This window comes from Chlorocebus sabaeus, chromosome 14, assembly GCF_047675955.1.
Source record: "Chlorocebus sabaeus isolate Y175 chromosome 14, mChlSab1.0.hap1, whole genome shotgun sequence".
In the NCBI taxonomy this organism is placed as follows: domain Eukaryota; kingdom Metazoa; phylum Chordata; class Mammalia; order Primates; family Cercopithecidae; genus Chlorocebus; species Chlorocebus sabaeus.
Window position 1 is genome coordinate 36,829,644 of NC_132917.1, and position 21,025 is coordinate 36,850,668.

Sequence of the window (21,025 nt, forward strand, 5' to 3'; positions counted from 1 at the left end):
TGGCATATTCTTCAAAACAACTAGATCCCATTTACAAAACCTGGCACCTTTGCTTAAAAATTTTTGCCACAGCCTCTTTAATTATCCCTGAGGCACAAACTCACATTCTACGAACGTCGTCAGGTATTTTCTTCTCACGGTCTACAAGATATGCTCAGCCGTAAGGCGCTCACCTCCATCTCATCCTCTCGCATGCAAGCCCTACATTCAACCCTCCTTCAGCCCTCCATCTCTCTTCATAGATGCTCACCCCCCAATCCTGCTACTCTTTTATCTTCAACACTGATTTTGGACCCTGACCAACACTCATGCTCTGATCTAATTGAAAGTTCTCGCAACATGTTTTGCCACCTTACTTCCACTCACATAAAGGGAGCCCCAGATTGATTTATAGATGGCAGCGCATCAAAAAACCCTCCCCTACAAGCAGGATATCCCGTCATTGAGAGATATCATGATGATACCCGCTCTCTTCCACCTAGAAGAGTTGTAGAGGCTGCCCCCTTGCCTTTGGGCACATCCTCCCAACAAGCAGAATTAGTTGCCCTAATAAGAGCATTAACCCTAGCAAAAAACACACAAGTTAATATATACCACCGATTCTAAATATGCCTATAACATCAACCATTCCAATGCCCAAATTTGGAGCAAGAGGGGCTATCTCACAGCTAAGGGAACTCCTATCATTAATGGAAAACTAATCCATCCTCCATTAAAGGCTGCTCTACTTCCAGAAAAGGTTGCAGTTATCCATTACAAATGACATCAATCAGATAAAAGCCACATTTCTTTAGGGAACTGTGAGGTTGACTACTGGGCAAAACATACCTCAACCCATCATCCAATTCTCCAATATCTATTTCCCCTCACACAACATATCCCCTCCTTTTATCCCAAATACACCAAATACAACAACTAATCACAGCAGGGGCACAATTCAAACTCCCATACCGGTTCATACAAAACAAATTAGTCCTACCTGACCCTGAAAAAACAACTCTTGGCCAGGCGCAGTGGCTCACGCCTGTAATCCCAACACTTTGGGAGGCCAAGGTGGGTGGATCACGAGGTCAGGAGTTTGAGACCAGCCTGACCAACATGGTGAAACCCTGTCTCTACTAAAAATACAAAACTAGCCGGCCGTAGTGGTGCGCGCCTGTAATTCCAGCTACTCCGGAGGCTGAGGCAGGAGAATCACTTGAACTCCGGAGGTGGAGGTTGCAGTGAGCTGAGATCATGCCATTGCACTCCAGCCTGGGCGACAGAGCAAGACTCTGTCTCAAAAAAACAAACAAACAAACAAACAAAAAAACTCTGTTATGGGACATCCACAACCTCTTCCACACTAGCCATTCCCCTCTACAACATTTCTTAAGTTTCCACATACACATAAACCCAGATATAAAGGAACAGTTGAAAGCCATTTTCCATCAATGCTCTATTTGCCAGAAAGCTTCACCCCACTTCAACACTAGACTCCCTTCTTTTCCAACCCATCAAGATAGGGGAACCTTCCAAGACAAGACTGGCAAATTGATTTTACCCATATGCCCCCAGTAAAAAAGGTTCGATTTCTTTTGGTTCTGGTTGATACCTTTTCGGGATGGGTTGAGGCTTTTCCGACAACCAAGAAATGAGCTTCGACTGTCACCTCCAAATTAATAACAGAAATCATCCCCTGGTTCAGGGTGCCTCTTTCTTTTCAATCTGAAAATGGTCCTGAATTCATTTCTCAAATTACTCAAACACTTGCACAAACCCTACGAATCACCTGGAAGCTACACATCCCCTATCAACCTCAATCTTCAGGAAAGGTTGAAAAAATGAATGGCATTCTAAAAAGCACCCTCACCAGGTATTCACTCCAAACACATAAAGACTGGGTTACACTTTTACCTTTGGCCCTTCTGAAAATTCGGGCACTCCCACGGAAGCCTTTAATGCGCAGCCCCTCTGAACTCATACATGGGAGTTTTGAGCATGAGTATGTGAACTCATGCTCCTTTTGTTCCACCTCGGGGTCAAGCCCCACCTCTAACAACCCCTCTCATTTCCCTTCTTCTGCATACCATCCACCATTTCATTTGGGAATATGCTGACAAATACTTGCCACAACCTGTCACCATCTCCTTTAATCCCTTCCTACAGTCAGGAAACTGGGTTCTGGTAAAAGGTCCCAGCCCTACACGAATCCCAGAGGAAAAAGAACAGAAATTCACCTAAGCAGCTACGTCTCTTTCTCTCTCAAACTTTCATTGCTTCCTAACTAACCTTGTTACAGACCTTCTGTAGAGGACTATGTGCTCACAAACGAGACGTTCCCAATAAGTACTGCTCTTGCAAACGAAGCAGGGCGTTCCTTCCCTGCAAACAGGGAGGACAAAGGAGCCAGCTGCAAACAGCAGGACCTGGGGACTGGTTAATGTGTAAACATCTTGAGAAACCAGCAAGTCAGGAAAAGGTCAGAAAAACAACATGTGACTTGTGACTTGGCAACATTCCACAACCGAAATTGTATAAAATAAAGCAGAGCGTGCCATTTGGGGCGGCCGCCATGTTTGTCTCGTCCTATGTTGTCTTGTGTGTTCATTCCTTTGTTTAGGAAACACGCGGACCCCAACACCTTCAGTGGTAGCCTTACAAAACTCTCATTATACATCCTGATCAGCTCCTTACTATTCCACGGGATTTATGGCTTCAAGGAACTTTCCAGGACTTTACTCCTACCCAAATAACTTTTTCCTCCTTTTGCTTGTTTCTTTCAATCTAAATTCCCTAATCACATCAACCTCACCAATAGAATCACTCCTCACTGCTATCAAACTAGAACGTTCTGTAAACCTTACACAATCCCTCTTGCTGCAAGCTAACTCTTCCTTTGCTCCAGAATGCTAGATGTGTTTATCACTGTCTTCCTCAGCTTATACATCCCTTCCTACACCCCTTCATGACCTTTTAACAGAAAACATAACCCTAATCTATAAATTCCTTTTTTGAAAGAGTTGACCCTCTGGTCGGCGATTATCCCACTTCCAGGGCCAATCAGGCCAACAAATTATTTCAAACCTATTACAACTCCCTACAACGCCTTAAGTCACAAGACCCTCCCATTGAAGGGCCTCTAATTAAACACACCTGCCTTTGACAAGAAGCCTCACTTTGCTTTTTAGCCTCTGAGGGAAATTTCCCTGTAAGATCCTTAACACTTAACCAATGCAACTGCATTATCATTGTTAAACACCCCGCTGACCATCACACTAACCAAGTTGACTACCAAGTATCACCTGAAGTGAATGGAGCATTTCTGCAACCCGCTCGTTCTACAGCCCCTCCCTCAACCAATGCCTCTGGCCTAATTTGTGCTGTCCCTAGAGCCCACCTTTATCCATGGCTCAATATTAATGGTGCAACATCTAATCGCATTAAGTATGTAAAAAAATAACTCTTCCTATATTGCTACCATAGTGGGTGTCTCCTTGACCTCCTCCTTGTCCACTTGGAGTAATGAACCACAGGAAAGAAAAAACATCCCATCTTTAATTCACTTGTTTTCTTTCCGTATCTCCACCTATATTTATGACAAAGGCTTATTTTTTGTGTGTGGCACCAACACGTATCTTTGTCTCCCTACCAACTGGACTGGAACCTGTACCCCAGTTTATCTTTCTCCCTCCATTGGAAAAGTTCCTCCCAGCCAAACTTTGCCTGTTCCATTCATCCAATATGTTAGGAAGAGGAGGGTCATCCATGTCATTCCTTTAATGGCTGCCTTGGATATAACCTCCAGACTTGGATTCGGAGCAGGCAGATTGGCCACTTCCTTAACACACTTTAAAGCTCTTTCCACAGAATTACAGGGTTCTTTAGAGGATATGGCCTGAAGCATTATAAGAGTCCAAGACAAACTAGACTCCTCGGCTGGAGTAGTCCTCCAAAATAGATGGGGACTAGATCTAATAACGGCTGAAAAAGGGGACCTCTGCCTCTCATTGGGTGAGGAATGTTGCTTTTATCTCAACCAATCAGGGCTAGTAAAAGACGCTGATGAAAAACTTAAATAAAGGGCTAAAAAGCTAAGGGAATATCAAAACAACTGAATAGATTGTTGGTTTGGGAACAAAATCATAACGTGGGTCATCCCATTCCTGGGCCCCCTCCTAATGAAATGCCTGAGACTCATGTTCTGACCCTGCCTAGTTAACCTTATTCAAAGATCTTCAACCAACAGGATCATGGCCATTTCACAGACAACTACCAAAAAACATCTACCTATAGCATTACCCCTTCTTTCTTCAGCACTTACAATCTTACCTTGCATCCTCAGTATACTTTGGTCCTTTCATGTCAGGAGGGTCAAATGTAGGTGCCAAAGATCTAAAAATTAAGAGTTGAATGTAAAACTCAAATAAAATTGAAATCAAATATAACTTGTTTGTGTTAATGTTAACCTTTTTCTTTCTTTTTTTTTTTTTTTTCTTCAGAGGCAAGGTCTCACCCCATCTCCCAGCCTGGAGTGCAGTCGTTTGATCATAGCTCACTACAACTTTGAAATTCTGGGCTCGGAGGAGATCCTCCCACCTCAGCCTCCCAGGTCGCTGCGACTACAGGCAGGTGCCACCATACCCGACTAATTCTTTTTATTTTTTGTAGAGACAGGGTCTCTCTATGTTACCCAGTCTGGTCTCGAACTCCTGGACCCAAGTCATCCTCCCCACTTGGCCTCCCAAAGTACTGGGGATTACAGGTGCAAGCCACAGCACCCAGCCAACTTTTTTTCTTTATAAAACTATATACTTACAGTTCTCCTCTGGCCTCTAATACTTTTTCATTCCTCCTCTGGTTCCTTTTTGCACCTTCGAGCACTCATTGTTGATGTGTCACTAACCTCTGTTTTTCTTTCTCCAGACTCAAAACCTCAGGAAATATATCTCCTTACACCCTCATCCTAGCTGTCATTCCTTACTGATGATAAGCCACTTGCAAATGGAAGTTTAAACACCACCTAAAACTGAACATATCCAAACCGCTGTCTTCTCTCTAAGCCCTTAACTCCTTAACTTTCTTAACACCATTAGTGCCATGGTTCTCCACTGCATCCTGTTCAAAGTGAAGCAATCTTCAAATCCTTTCTCCTTTACCTCTTCTTCATGCTTTCACTCAGCTATGGGAACCTATCCTCTCAAGTCATGTCCACTCTTCCTTTACAGTCTTTCTCACACATTCTCCTCATCCCTCCTGACTGCCACAGTAATCATGGCTGAGGGCACCTCATGTACAGAACTCTCTTCTCTCCATCCAAGCATCCACATCAAGAATCATCTTTCTTTAATACATCTATCTACTATTCAGAATATACTGGTGGCTCATAATGGCTCCTACTGCCATCTTACTCTCATTTCTGACTATATTTACATCGTTGCCTTTCTCTTCAGTTAATTGATATAGCATCTGACCTTTTTATAATCCAAGTTTTTATGCTATTTTAATCTTACTTGTCTGCAAAATAATACACTTCTCTTGAAAACACTTCTACAGTGAAAACAGCCCAATTCCTTGCCAGCCTCGTACAAAATAATGCTCTTAACCTAATTACTCAAGTGGTACCCCCATAGGGCTTTATGTCTACAGTGCAGCATGTGCATATATTCAAATATCTCTCGACACATCTAAAATTATTTTATAGATTTCAAGCTTTCTGCTTCTGAAACTCTGCTCAAATAAGGGTGTACAATACTCTACAAGTATTTAAAACAATACATAAGTCTGAAATAAAACTTCACATCAAAATATGTTCAATGCATAATGATACTCACCTTTTTGCCTTCCTTTGGTTATTTCTGAGACCATTCTATAACAAAAGAAAATGAGAAATAGTTTCAGATGACTAAATCAATCATCTTCCTTTCTCTTGTTATCTTTCCTCCTGTATTTCCAGATGGCTCCCTGACCAATTTCTTAGTCCATCAATGTCTGTATTCTCATCAAGCCCTGTATAAACACTTAGTATTGTAAGACTTAACTTTTTGCCAATCTAATGAGTTTAAAATAGTATCTAATTGTTTTGATTTACATTTTCCTGATACCTAGTAAAGCAGCTTTTAATATTTGTTGCCCATTTGGGTATCTCTTCTCTGAACTATCTGTTTATATACTTTGTACATTTTTCTACTGAGTTGCTTGCCATTTTCTTATCGATTTTGTAGTTCTTTATAACAGAATACTCTTGTAACATTAATCGTCAAAAGCATAGATTTTGCTCTAAGTTCAACACTGCCTGCTTATGTGCACCAAAAAGTTATCTGTTTTTTGTTTGTTTGTTTGTTTGTTTTTGAGATGGGGTCTCACTATGTTGCCTAGGCTGATCTCGAAGTCCTGGGCTAAAGCGATCCTCCCACCTTGGCCTCCCAAGTGCTGCAGACTATAGGCATGTGCCACTGCACCAGGCTAAAAAATTATCTGATTTCAAGTTTACTTTTAATGTTAAATTTAATTCTAATTTTTTAAAACAGAAATAAACTATATTAGAGAATCTTTAAATATTATCCCATTGGTAGGAGAGAAAAGCAAAATCATAGGAATATATTAAAATATAGGGGTGAGTGAGGAAAGACAGAAGTGACGTGTAGAAGGGTGAGGAATGGAACTTAATTTTAAAAAGAATCAAAAGGCTGCTGAGCCAGGCACGGTGGCTCACGCCTGTAATCCCAGCCTTGGGGAGGCTGAGGCAGGCAGAACACGAGGTCAGGAGCTCGAGACCAGCCTGACCAACATGTTGAAACCCCGTCTCTACAAAAATTAGCCGGGTGTGGTGCATGCGCATGTAATCCCAGCTATTCAGGAGGCTGAGGCAGGAGAATCGCTTGAACTGGAAGGCGGAGGTGGCAATGGGCCAAGATCTCGCCACTGCACTCCAGCCTGGGTGACAGAGGGAGACTCAACCTCAAAAAAAAAAAGGCTGCTGAATATTATCATTTAGTAAGAGTGCATAAGAAAAAATATAAAAATTATGGTGGAATACTGGAAGTTATTTTTAAATGAGGAAACACACAGAAAAATAAGATTAAGTAGGAAGCTTTGAGACTAATATGATACCGTAAACAATGAAGACTTGTTTAAACTGCCACTGTTAGAATTTATCTCTGATGTATCTGCTGAGACGTCATTTTCAGATGATGATTCAGAAGCACTAGAAGAAAAGGGTGTAACTATTAGTTTATTAATTCTGTTTTTATCACTTCTTTCTCTAAATTCTCCTTAAACATAAAAATTTCTCTTTCAGACAGAAATATGAATATGTTAAATATCTCAATTGTTTGTCTACACTTACAGTGAGTTGTTCACTAAAGGGTTGCTTTGGGAGTCACACGTAGCAGCAAAAGAACCAGAGGACATGGAGTCAGGTTTCTGAAAGAAAGAGAGTCCCTTAGTAGGCTTAAATGCAACTAATTATTTCTCTACAGAGGCTCAGTGTCTGTGTACTATCACATTTATTTCAACACATTTACCAAATACACAACCATAAACAATTACAAGATTAATAACTTTTTTTAAGGATGTTTGGTCTGGATTTCATTTTATTTTTTATTTCATTTTTCTGGATCACAGGACAGATAATTTTTTTGTTTCTTTTGAGATAGGATCTGGCTCTGCTGTCCAGGTTGAAGTGCAGTGGCACGATCTTAGCTCACTGCAACCTCCACCTCCCAGGCTCAGGCAATCCTCCCACCTCAGCCTCCCAAGTAGCTAGAACTACAGGTACATGCCACACACGCATCTAATTTTTTTTTTTTTTGTAGAGTCATGGTTTTGCCATGTCGCCCAAGCCAAGCTGGTCTGAAACTCCTGAGCTCAGGAGATCCACCTGCGTTGGCCTCCCACAGTGCTGGGATTACAGGTGTGAGCCACCACACCCAGCCATGGCCCCATGGCACATGGCTCATTGGTGCGACACAGAATGGAGGAATCATTTTGCTAAATCACTGGCTGTCTTGGCATAATGTAACCACAGTCTAACCTGAAGTCAACTTCAGAGGGAATTTTAAAACATAAAAATTTAATCCAAAGGCAATACGTACCACTGAGGTTTCTTCTGATATCTCAAGCAATGCAAGTTTAGCGGCCAATTGTTTTGCTTCCTGTTTAGTAGAACCTGTACCAATACTATATTCTTTCTCTCCAATTTTGCATTTATAATGAAATCTAGGAGAAATCATAGAGCGTACTTATCCAAACATGAAAAATATAGTAAATCCAACTTATGATTTAAAAAAAAAAATTAACAGAGATCTTAAGATAATACCAATTTATTAGATAGATTTATAGTTCATATCTTGCATAATTTAAACCCTCAGTAACCTGCCTGACCAATTTCTCTGAATAACCAGGATCAGTTGACATCTGAGCTTGCGTTTTCCAGGCAATTTCTAATTTTTGGTTGCTTTGCTGAAAGATCTGGCACAAAGGCACTAAGTGGTGATTTTTTTTGTTTTTTAATTCCCCAAAGGTCAAAAGATATGGAGGTAGAAAAGAAAGAGGTCCAGTGAATTTTTTCAGCAGTGCTCAAATGGGAAGGAAAAAGCCAGCAGAGAAAGTGGATTTGACAGGAGAAGCTATGAAGTTACAGCGTAGGGGAAGAGCAAAGCATGGATTCTGCTCTAACTTCAACATTGTCTGCCATCTGCTTATGTGCACAAAAATTTGAGAAAATCCCCACAGTGTAGATTCCCTATACTAAAGTCCACACTCTCCTATTAGATATAAGGACATTTGTGGTTAGGCCAGGATACCTGGACAATTATATAAGAACTATTTTTAAGGGATAAAACAATGGACATGGTAATTTATATCACAGAGTTACTACATATTACTGCAAAATGATTCCAGTATTTGAACTCCTTTTCCTTTGTGTTTCTATTGAAGGCCATTGATAGAAACACATCCAAACAGGGTGAGTCTTCCCTGCTAGACCCTGAATTAAATAGCTGGGTTGAGTGACTGGATCATTTCTATAGCTCCTATTTTTTTCAGACACTGTCCCCCCGCAAATAGATTTCTTCTTTCTTTTAGGTATCTAACGTTAGAGAGCATAATTCAAAGAAATCAAAAAAGTGAGCTACAGAAAATAAAATAGTCTCTTAATTATCAAGATTGACTCAACAGATTCACTTTTGACTATTTCATTCCAATGAATACTATCACATGTTTTTCTTCCTGGTTTTGGCCCAAAAGCCATGACTGTGAATAGCTGAGTCAATTCATAGAACAGTATCCTAAAGTGATGATTTGAACTATTTGCCATGTAGATATTTTTTTTTCTTCTTTCTCATTAACTGGTTGGTGGTAGTTGAAAAACAATCGCCTCATACTCCTTTGATTTCTGCCTTTTTTCAGTTGCAATCCATTCTTTATCCTCATTTCCAAGAACATCTTAGCTCAGTGGTGACGTTCTTAGTAACTTTGAAACTCTAGCTTATCTGTCTCATCAGATCCCTCAAATCCTGGTCTCCTCTCAGTCTACGGCTAAAACTCATTCCTTCTGATACATGGTATTTGTTCATTTAATCAAATTTGAAGGACAAATACCTGAACAAAGAGTTCCCTGATCTGACAAGGGTGAAGACTCATTCTATACATGTGGCAGAGAGGTTTTCAGACAGTTACCACCATCATGTCCTCAATGACGAAAAGATCTCTGCATGGTTTGAGCAGTGGCACCCTGTACCCTCTTGTTCCACAGACTAAACCATCCAGCTGCACCTCTGAAATAAAGGATTACCCTAATTTGATCAATTACGGTAAGTGAGCTCCATGGCTTCAGCAATTAAGCATTTTAATTACAAATTATAAATCAAATGACTATCAATCATATAAAACCTTCCATATAGAATGTTTAAAAGGACACATATTTCTGGAAAATTAGACATGAAAATAAACCAACTTTATTGCTTAGATACAATGAAACAGAAAGAAAAGCCAAATTATGTCTTACCCTTCTGGCCCATGCACCCCCGATGTACATTGTTTATAATTTACAGTTAGTCTTTTCTTCTGGGCAATTCTATTGACAACGCCTATGTAGTTCCCAATGGATAATCCTTCCGAAGAACTGGTTGTTGTCAATGAAAAAGGACTAACTACCTACAAAGAAAAAAAAAATTCTTGTTTAATTTAAATGACAACAAGATTTAACCTTTTAAAAATCATTCTTCTAATAAAATTACTAAATGAGCAATGTGAAAGACAGCTTGGATGTTATATATTTTCCTATTATATTACCTTGAGTAAAAGTGTGACTATCTATCTCCCTCTACCCGAAAAAATCTACAAAGATAGATTTTAACAATAGGAAAGAAGTTGCTTTTTCTTGTTTGTCTTTGGAAAGTACTATAACACGTTCTAGCTTGTTATATTCTTTCTAATCTCAAAAAATGAGGCAAGAGATACTGGATCACAACTTAATGAAAAAGATGAATATAATAGTCTGATTTCTACTATTGTTATCTCTACCTTTTTTTCTTAGTCCAACAAAAATCTTGTCCAAAGTTTTGCTATTTTATTTTTTTAATTTTTTTGAGTCAGGGTGTCACCTTGTTACCTAGGCTAGAGTGCAGTGGTGCAACCTCAGCTCACTGCAGCCTTGACCTCCTGGTTTCAAGCGATCTTCCTGTCTCAGTCTCACAAGTACCTGGAACTACAAGTACACACCACCACATCCGGGTACTTTTTTTGTATTTTTTTAGAGACAGGGTTTGGCCATGTTGCCCAGTCTAGTCTCGAACTCCTAAGCTCAAGTTATCTGCCTGCCTCAGACTTCCAAAATGCTAGGATTAGAGGTGTGAGCCACCACACCCGGCTGAGTTTTGCTATTTTATTAATCTTGTCAAAAAACTAGCTTTTGGTTTTATTGATCTTTATTTTTTTTCTTTTTTATTTCTTTTATAGTAATTTCAACCATTGTTATTTTCTTTCTTCTGCTTTTTGGGAGTAAGACATTCTATTTTTTTTCTAACTTCTTGACTCAATTTTCTACCTCATTAATAATTATAATTTGTAATTTTGCTTGATTTTTTTTTTTTTTAAATTTGGTTAGAAGGATATCTTTAAGTAGATTTTTCAAGAAAGAATCTTAAAACCTAAATTTTCCCAAAATTTTTCAAATCTGAGAATAGTTCTCTGTTGTCTAAAATGTAAATGACTTCATGTCTCATTTTATAAGCATTGCTACACTATCTCCTGGTTTATAATGTTGCTGTGCACAGCATGAAACTTTAAAAATATTTACATTTTACATAGTTTTCTTCTTCTCTCTAGATGCTTATAGAATTCTTTCCTCATCTCTGGAGCGCAGTACTTTCATAAGAATCAATGTTGGGGCCAGGCGCGGTGGCTCATGCCTGTAATCCCAGCACTTTGGGAGGCCGAGGCAGGTGGATCACGAGGTCAGGAGTTCAAGACCAGCGTGGCCAACATAGTGAAACCCTGTCTCTACTAAAAATACCAGAAAATTAGCTGGCCATGGTGGTGGAGGCCTGTAATCTCAGCTACTTAGGAAGCTGAGGCAGAGAATTGCTTGAACACGGGAGGCGGAGGTTGCAGTGAGCAGAGATTGTGCCACTGCACTCCAGCCTGGGCAACAGAGCGAGACTCTGTCTCAAGAATAAAAAATAAAAGAGAAAAAAAGAATCAATGTTGGTCTGGGTGTTTCTAAATTTTCCTGTATCTATTAAGTTGTTTTAATCTGTAGCCAAGTCTTTATTTCATAAACATTTTCTGCTGAAATCTCTTCAGATCATTTTCTTCTGTACTATTTACTCTGTTCTTATTTTCAGGGACACCAGTCACATGTATATTGGTTCTCCATTATCTGCTCTCTGTAAACACTTGGCTCTCCATATCCACGAGTTCCAAATCCCTGGATTCACCAATCACAATCAAAAATATTTGAAAAAAATTGCTGGTTGCATCTGTACTAAACATATTCAGTTTTTTTCCTTGTCATTATTCCCTAAACAATACAGCATAACAACTACTTATAGCTGGCTGTGGTGGCTCACACCTGCAATCCTAGCACTTTGGGAGGCTGAGGTGGGCAGATCGCTTGAGCTCAGGAGTTCAAGACCAGCCTGGACAACATAGTGAGACTCCATCTCTACAAAAAATACAAAAATTGGCCAGGTGTGGTGGCTCGTGCCTGTAGTCCGAGTCAGTTGGGATGCTGAGGTGGGAGGATCACCTGAGCCTGGGGAGACTGAGGCTGCAGTGAGCCTTGATCATGCCACTGCACTCCAGCCTGGGTGATAGTAAGACCCTGTCTCAAAAAACAACAACAACAAAAAACTATTTACATAGCATTTACATTGTATTAGAGATATTATAAGTAATCTAGAGATGATCTAAAGGATAATCATGTACTGCATAATGACATTTTGGTCAACAATGGACTGCATATATGACGGTGGTCCCGTAAGATTATAATGGAGCTAAAAAATTACTGTCATCTAGTGAGGTCATAGCCACTATAATGGCTAATTTTTTGTATTTTTAGTACAGACAGGGTTTCGCCATATTGCCCAGGCCAATCTCAAACTCCTGGGTTACAGTACCATGCATTACTCACATGTTTGCAGTGACACTGCTCTAAACAAATCTACTGTGCTACAGTCTTGTAAAAAAGTCTGGCACATACAATTATGTACAGTACATAATACTGGATAATAATAAGTAACTGTTACTGGTTTATATCTTTATTATTTTTTAATCATTATTTTAGAAGGCACTCTTTCTACTTAAAAAAAAAAAAAAAGTAAACTGTAAAACAGTCTCAGGCAGGTCCTTCGGTAGGTAATCCAAAAGAAGGAATTGCTACAATAGGAGAGAATAGCTCCATGTATGTTATTGCTCCTGAACACTTTCCAGAGGGACAAAATGTGGAGGTGGAAGACAGTGATGCTGATGATCCTGACGCTGTGTAGGCAGGCTGGTGCGTGTGTGTGTGTTGTAATTTTTTTCTTTCTTTTTTTTTGAGACAGGGTCTTTCTCTGTTGCCCAGGCTGGAGTATAGTCACAAGATCACAGCTCACTGCAGCCATGACATGTCAGGCACATGATCCTCCTGCCTCGGCTTCCTGAGTAGCTGGAACTACAGGCACGTGCCACCAAGCCCGGCTAGTGTTTTGTATTTTTAGTACAGACAGGGTTTCACCATGTTGCCTAGGCTAATCCCAAACTCCCAAATTCAAGTGATCCACCTACCTTGACTACCAAAGTGCTGGGATTACAGGCATGAACCACCATGCCCAGCATTTTTTTTTTTTTTTTTTTTGAGACAGGGTCTCATTCTGTCACCCAGGCTGGAGTACAGTGGCATAATCATGGCTCCTCGACATCCCAGGCATGAAACACTGTGCCCAATCATGTTTTAATTTTTTAACAACAAAGTTTAAAAGTTAAAAAATAAAAGAAGTTTAAAATTCTAAAAATAGAAAAAAGCTTATAGAATAAAGATGTAACGAAACAAAATATTTTTGTACAGCCATACTATGTGTTTTTGTTTTCGTTTTTGTTTTGTTTTGTTTTTTTGAGATGGAGTCTCGCCCTGTTGCCCAGGCTGGAATGTAGTGGCATGATCTCGGCTCACTGCAACCTCCACCTCCCGAGTTCAAGCAATTCTCCTGCTTCAGCCTCCCAAGTAGCTGGGATTACAGGCGACCCCCACCACACCCGGCTAATTTTTGTATTTTCAGTAGAGACGGGGTTTCACCGTGTTGGCCAGGCTGGTCTCAAACTCCTGACCTCAGGTGATCCACCCGCCTCGGCCTCCCGAAGTGCTGCGATTACAGGCATGAGCCACTGCGCCTGGCTGTGTTTGTGTTTTAAGCTAAGTGTTATTAGTAAAGAGTCAAAATGTTAAAAATAAGAAGTTTATAAAGTAAAAGAGTTACCGTAAGCTAAGGTTAATTTATTATTGAAGAAAAAAATGTTTAATAAAATGAATGTAGCTTATGTATACAGTGTTTATAAAGTCTACAGTGGTATACAATAATGCCCTAGGCCTTCACGTTCACTCACCACCCACTCACTGACTCACTCAGAGCAACTTCCAGTCCTGCAAGCTCTATTTATGCATGGTATGTGCCCTATATGGGTGTACTTTTGCTTGTCTTTTTTTTTTTTTTTTTTTTTTTTTTTTTGAGACAGGGTCCCCAGGCTGGAGTGCAATGGCACGATCTCAGGCTCGCTGCAACCTCTGTTTCCCGGGTTCAAGCCATTCTCCTGCCTCAGCCTCCCAAATAGCTGGGATTACAGGTGCCCGCCACCACGTCCAGCTAATTTTTTGTATTTTTAGTAGAGATAGGATTTCACCATGTTGGTCAGGCTGGTTTTCAACTCCTGACCTCAGGTGATCCACCCGCCTCAGCCTCCCAAAGTGCTAGGATGACAGGTGTGAGCCACCGCGCCCGGCCTTTTGTCTTTTATACTGTATTTTTACTGTACTTTTTCTATATTTAGATATGTTTAGATACATGAATACTAAATTGTGTTACGATTGGCTACAGTTTTCAGTACAATAACATGCTGTACAGGTTTGTAGTCTAGGAGCAATAGGCTATACTACATAGCCTAGGTGTGTAGTGGTTACTCCATTTAGGATTGTATAAGTACTTCTGTGATGTTTGCCCAATGAGAAAATTGCCTAAGGATGCATTTCTTACAATGTATTCTCCTTGTTAAGCAATGCATAACTGTATATGGGAAGATGCAAATAGGTTATATGCAAATACTATGCCATTTTATATAAAAGACTTGAGCATCAGTGGATTTTGGCATCCACAGGGAGTCCTGGTACCAATTCCCCACAGACAGTGAGTGACCGCTGTACATCATTCTCCCTATAATCACTTTCATCTCTTTTTCCTCTTTTACTGCACTTCCTCAATTAGATGGAGGGGACTCATCCCAGAACCTGTCAGCTCATTTCCCACTGAACACTTCTCACCTTTCCATATTTGTTCAATTTTAGAGTATTTAACTGCTGCTGACACTCTGAATAACTATTCTCCAGCTTTGCCCACGGTGTCCTGGGTGTGCGGCTCTCACTCAGGGTTTCATAGAAATGAAGATGGGGGGGCCGGGCGCAGTGGCTCAAGCCTGTAATCCCAGCACTTTGGGAGACCGAGACAGGCGGATCACGAGGTCAGGAGATCGAGACCATCCTGGCTAACACGGTGAAACCCCATCTCTACTAAAAAAATACAAAAAACTAGCCGGGCGAGGTGGCGGGCGCCTGTAGTCCCAGCTACTCGGGAGGCTGAGACAGGAGAATGGCGTGAACCCGGGAGGCGGAGCTTGCAGTGAGCTGAGATCCGGCCACCGTACTCCAGCCTGGGCGACAGAGCGAGACTCCGTCTCAAAAAAAAAAAAAAGGACTGAAGATGGGGGGAATGACTGAACCAAACTCTTGAATGTAAGGTAACGTGTGAATGGCTTTACTCTGTATGGAAGTATTTTCTCACAGAGAGAAATAGAAAATGCATTTGCAAGTTCCCATTTACTAGGAAAAAAAGGGCAATCACTCACCTTGCTTTCCTTATTAAGTATATCAACAGCTAATTTGGCTGCAGCATTTTTTGCTTCCTTCTTTGATCTACCTTCAGCTTCTGGAAATTCTCTTCTTTCTGTTACAACTCGAAATGTAAACCTGATTACAAAAAGAATATTCATAAGATATTATACAACTCATGCACTATCTAAAAACAAGTGCTCTAGTTTCCACTACCTCCTATGACCACCTTTGAGGGTTTGAACGTACATTCAATATAGAATGTAAGCAGTCACCCCAAACGGTAAAACAGCATGTGTTGTTGAAGCATGGAAAGGTTTCTACCCGCTCTTCTCTCTGGAGTCATCTGTGGCTCCAAAGTGGTTACTGATTTACGCCAAGCGGACTCTCACAAAACAAAAGTGTCGACCTCAAAGTGGTGCCAGAGTTGCCATTCCCCCAGTTTACATTTATAAGATCATATCATTGTTTATAGCAACTTACCTCCTATCATGTGGAGGTCCTGTATTAGGCAGTTCTTGATAGCTAAATGTTATTCCCTGCTTCTGACGGTATTTATTAAGTTCCTCCATGTAGAAACCTGGTGCAAGATCACCAGCCATTTCTTCCAGTATCCTACAATGGAAGAGACATTTGAATGAGTGATGCTCACAGAACATATTTAACCTGACTTTCCCAATGCAGTTTAGGAGACAGAGGGGTTGGGGAGACTCTCCTTTATAGGACTCATCTCAGTCCCACATAAATGCAGAGACTTTCTTTCAAAACTGTTTTTTCTTTCTCACTCACTGCACAATAAAGTTAATTTCTCCAAATTTTCTACTTTGAAAACTCAACTTGGCCAGGGGTGGTGGCTCACACCTATAAAATCCCAGCATTTTGGGAGGCCAAGGTGGGCGGATCACCTGAGCTCAGGAGTTCAACACCAGCCTGGGCAACATGGCAAAACCCCGTGTCAATTTCGGAATTGTTTTAAAAAATAAAGGAAAGAAAAAAAAAACTCAGCTGGTCAGTGAAAGGGGGTCCTTCTCTTTAACTCTGCCCTGTGCTTCCACTTAGTATCAACTACATGTTTGTCTACCTGCTTAAAAAAGTAAAAAGCCTGCAGGAGTGTAGAATGTTTTATGTTTAGAAGAAAAAAGTTTAGAGTATATGTAATAAGTAAAGTGGAGTGGTAGCATGGGGACAGGCTGGGAAACGGGTGGGCGAGTGTAGCCTGTGTGGACGCGGATCCTGCCCGAAGCCGGGTGGAGGAGAGCTCAAACTAAGGGTGATCAGCCCGTGACCTAGATCTCTGGACAAAATAAAACGAAGAAAATATGTCAGAATCAAGAATGATGGATCGATGTTCAGTTGGAGTCCAGCTTCGTACTACAAATGAGTGCCATAAAACCTACTATACTCGTCACACAGGTTTTAAGATTTTGCAAGAACTGTCATCAAATAATACGCTTTTACTTCAACTTAGAACTGGAATGACACTTTCTAGGAACCATACAATTTGCTTTAATCACATAAAAATTTATATTGACAGAGTTGAGGATTTACAGAAGTCGTGTTGTGACCCATTACCATACACAAAAATCTAGCCCCCCAAAATTTGCATGTAATTGCCTTAGATGATGCCACTTTTCCGAGTGCAAAATTCAAAAGACAGCTTGTACCTGGTTAGAAGCTGTGTCCAAAATGCAAGCAGATAATCACAGAAGTGTGGATGTCAATTCTGAAGACCGCCAGAGAAGGAAATCTGAGTCAGATGGAAGAACTGTTAAAGCTTTGAGGTCATTACAATTTATAAATCCGGAAGGCAAACTGAATTTGCTCCAGAAACTGGTAAAAGAGAAGAAAGAAGGCTTACAAAAAATGCAACTGCTGGTTCAGACAGACAAGTGATACCAGTGAAGACTAAGATCTATGAGAGCCAGGGTCTCCTGATTTTTAGTGGGATGGAACCCTGTGACTGCCTCGATGAAGATTGCTTAGGATGTTTCTATGCTTGTCCTGCCTGCGCTGTCCTGCCTCCAAGTGTGGAGCTGAATGCCACTGTGATCGCAAGTGGCTGTATGAGCAAACTGAAATTGAAGGAGGAGAAATAATTCGTAATAAACATGCTGGATAATCTGTGGTATCAAACTAGGCGGCCTTTAAAGGTCTTTAATTCTAAAATTCTGTTACTCTAAGATACATTTTAAGCTTGATTGTCAAACGACAAAGATTTTAAAACCACCTCAATGTGCACTAATTTTTCATCTTGGGCGCTTTAAGATTCACTATTTCATATAAATTCAGATAGGCTATTTCTCAGTAGTCAGCATTAAGCCTGTCTGGACCAGTATAAACAAGTAGGGTATAGGCAGTCCTTGATTTGCACGGTTCCCATGTGCACAAATTTCAGTGACCTAAGTTTAGTTTAAATACCAGTTTCCTTACCATGAAGGAAAGGAAACTGGTGTTGTTTAATCCTAGGTTAAAATTTTAGTTAGCACAGTATAACCCTGAGTAATTACATGAAGTACAAACTTCTCTGCTAGTTCTTCGGTCTACAAATCACGATGTAAATAACAGATACGCTTCATGATCAGTGACCGGTTGTATTACTTCTTTCAAATTCTTCCAGTGGTTGGTCCCTGTGCATCTGTTATTCAGTTCACTCACAGCAGAGCACGTTGTTAGGCTGTCTCTTTGTCCTCCACTTGACATTTTATAGAAGTGAACTATCGAAAGAACTGGCCAACAAAGATGAAAGTCCAGCAAAGCAATGAAAAATGATAACACTGGAAGTGAAATTTGAATCAAACATAAATGGATTTGTAGAAGAAGCCACTGATTACAGGAATGTTGTTCTTGCTGCTGTGCATTCGTAGGAGCTTAGTGAAGGCAAACTTATCAACACAAATAAGAAAAGTGATTGCAATAAAGATAAATATGTCGCAGAGGAAGTGATGGTAAAAAAAACAAAAAAACAAAAAAACACTTCACACTAAAGAATATTTAATGTGAATACAGAAATACTTCACAACATTGAAACACAAGCAATAAAAGGGTGGAAGCTGACCCAAACTTAAAAGGAGTATGACAGTTTACCATGAATAGAAAAGATGCTTACTCAGTATCGTAAGTTACTTGGCAGGAAAAAAGGCAATCTCTATTTAAACTACTTTTCACAGAGAACTAAACATTTTTAAACTTTTTTGCATTTTTTTCTACATTTACAACTGATCTTAAGAGTTTTAAATATTTTAGCAGAATTTTAAAGGTCATGGAACAATCATCATTTTCCCCATTGATTATTAAGGTTGCTTTGCATGGCCATTTTTCTGGTCCCACAGTACCATGCAATATGAGGACCGCTTGTAGCTGGGAGCAATGCGTGCTTCAGGGAAAACTGATTTTCATAGAACTGACTAGTTGAGTGCTAAACTATTTTGGAAACGCTCTACATATCTAAGTGCTAAAATATATTTCTCTTCTCCCCAATGATTCTTCAAATAAAAAAGTTTTATACTAAAAAAAAATAAGTGTATGAAATCATGAAGGATTTAACTGTATGGACATAGATTTCCCTATGACATCTCAAAAATCTCCCCTCTGAATTTTGCAGAAATCAATTTTAGGACAATTTAACCACTATGTAAATTAAGACCTCTGTTGATAGGTCTCACTGGACCAAGTCTATAGCAATGATTTAAATTATCAACAAAATTTAGAGGATATAAAATATACATGTACAAGCCAAAACTATAAAACTCTTCGAAGAAAATACGGGGTAGATCTTCATGACTTTGGATTTGGTGATAAAATCTTAGATATGACAGCAAGAGCACAAGCAACAAAAGAAAACAGAGATAAATTGGGCTTCATCAAAATTAAAAACTTTTGTGTATCAAAGGACACTATGAAGAAAATAAAATGACAATCTACAGAATAGAATATTTGCAAATCATATATCTGATGAGAGTCTAGTAACCAGATAGATAAAGAATTCTTGCAGCTCAACACAAAAAGACAAACCACCCGATTAAAAAATAGGCAAAGGGACTTGAACAGACATCTCTCCAAAGAAAATATGTAAATGGCCAATAAGCACATGAAAAGATACTCAACATCATGAGTCATTAAAGAAATGGAATTCAAAACCACAACTAAATACCGTTTCGCACCCATAAGTATGGCAATAATAATAATAATCAGGAAATAATAATAAAAAAATCAGTGTTGGTGAGGACATGGAGAAACTGGACCCCTCAAACATTGCTGATAGGAATGTAAAACAATACAGTTGCTGGGGTTCCTCTAGAAGGTAAACTTTGAATTATCATAAAACCTAACAATTCTATTCCTAGGTATTTCAAAGAATTGGAAAACAGATTTTCAAACAAATACTTAGACAGGAATGTACATAGCAGCACTGTTAACAATAGCCAAAAGGTAGAAACAAACCAAGTGTCCATCAATGGATAAATGGCGAACAAAATGTGAAATATATCTACACAGTGGAATATTATTCAGTCACAAAAGAAATGAAGTACTGATACATGCTACAACATGGATAAATCTCAAAAACATTATGCAAAATGAAAAATCCAGACATAAAAGTTCACATATATTGTATGATTCCCATTTATATGAAACTTCCAGAATAGGTAAATCCATAAAGACAGAAATCAGATCCTGTAAAACTGTTAATTCTTCTTGGAAAGCTCTTTTGATCTTCTTTCTTCCCGGGCCACTCTTTCTGTTTTTTGTTTTTGAGACAGGGCCTCACTCTGTTGCCCAGGCTGGAGTGCAGTGGCGTGATCTCAGTTCACTGCATCATCTGCCTCCCAGGTTCAAGCAATCTTCCTGCTGCAGCCTCTCAAGTAGCTGGGACTATGGGACTACAGGTGCCCATCACCATGCTAAATTTTGTATTTTTGAGGTTTCCCTGTGTTGGCCAGGCCGGTCTCCAACTCCTGAGCTCCAGTATCCACCAGCCTCAGCCTCCCAAAGTGCTGGGATTACAGGTGTGGGCCACCACACCTGGCTGGGCCACTCTTTTTAACACACCTTAATCTTTGCAGGCTCTAAATGCTGTCATGGTCCAACAATCCTCTTCTCTTCACTCTATACTTTCTCCTTAAGGTGATTTCTTTCATGTCCATGATTTCAATGATCATCTATATGCCATTACCTCTAAAATTTACATATTCCTTATGAACTGCTTTGAGTTCCAGATCTCTCTATCCAAATTCTCCACTTGAACATCTTGAACGAACTTTAAACTCAAAATATCCTGTACTGTATTTATGATCTTCTTCCAAGCTGGTTTGAAGTTTCCTTTCACAGGAAATGACTCCACCATCTATCCAAGTCTGAAAGCCATGAATCTGGGAGGCATCCTTGACATTTCCTCTCCCTGCCTTCTAATCCATAACTAAGTCCTATCATCAAAATCTTTCTACTTCCCAAAGATGTCTACACTTACCA

The 21,025-nt window shown here is 39.9% G+C and overlaps 1 protein-coding gene and 1 pseudogene across 5 annotated transcripts in view; one reads left to right on the forward strand and one right to left on the reverse strand.

The window, feature by feature from the left end:
• The window catches only part of EIF2AK2 (eukaryotic translation initiation factor 2 alpha kinase 2), a 60,849-nt gene that overhangs the window by 34,554 nt on the left and 5,270 nt on the right, over positions 1–21,025 (reverse strand). For 2 of the 5 annotated variants that reach the window (XM_038006797.2, XM_038006796.2), the window contains exons 2-10: positions 17,224–17,389; positions 16,043–16,174; positions 15,577–15,697; positions 9,989–10,137; positions 8,076–8,199; positions 7,328–7,404; positions 7,093–7,186; positions 5,814–5,848; positions 4,312–4,374 (exon numbers count right to left, since the gene is read on the reverse strand). In XM_038006797.2, the coding sequence (XP_037862725.2) occupies positions 4,312–4,374; positions 5,814–5,848; positions 7,093–7,186; positions 7,328–7,404; positions 8,076–8,199; positions 9,989–10,137; positions 15,577–15,697; positions 16,043–16,161 (782 nt within the window). In that variant the 5' untranslated portion in view covers positions 16,162–16,174; positions 17,224–17,389. The remainder of the gene's footprint in view (positions 1–4,311; positions 4,375–5,813; positions 5,849–7,092; positions 7,187–7,327; positions 7,405–8,075; positions 8,200–9,988; positions 10,138–15,576; positions 15,698–16,042; positions 16,175–17,223; positions 17,390–21,025) is intronic. The other 3 variants (XM_073022923.1, XM_073022922.1, XM_007970945.3) reach the window with 2 other exon arrangements.
• On the forward strand, positions 16,215–17,678 carry LOC103220483 (ARL14 effector protein pseudogene; annotated as a pseudogene).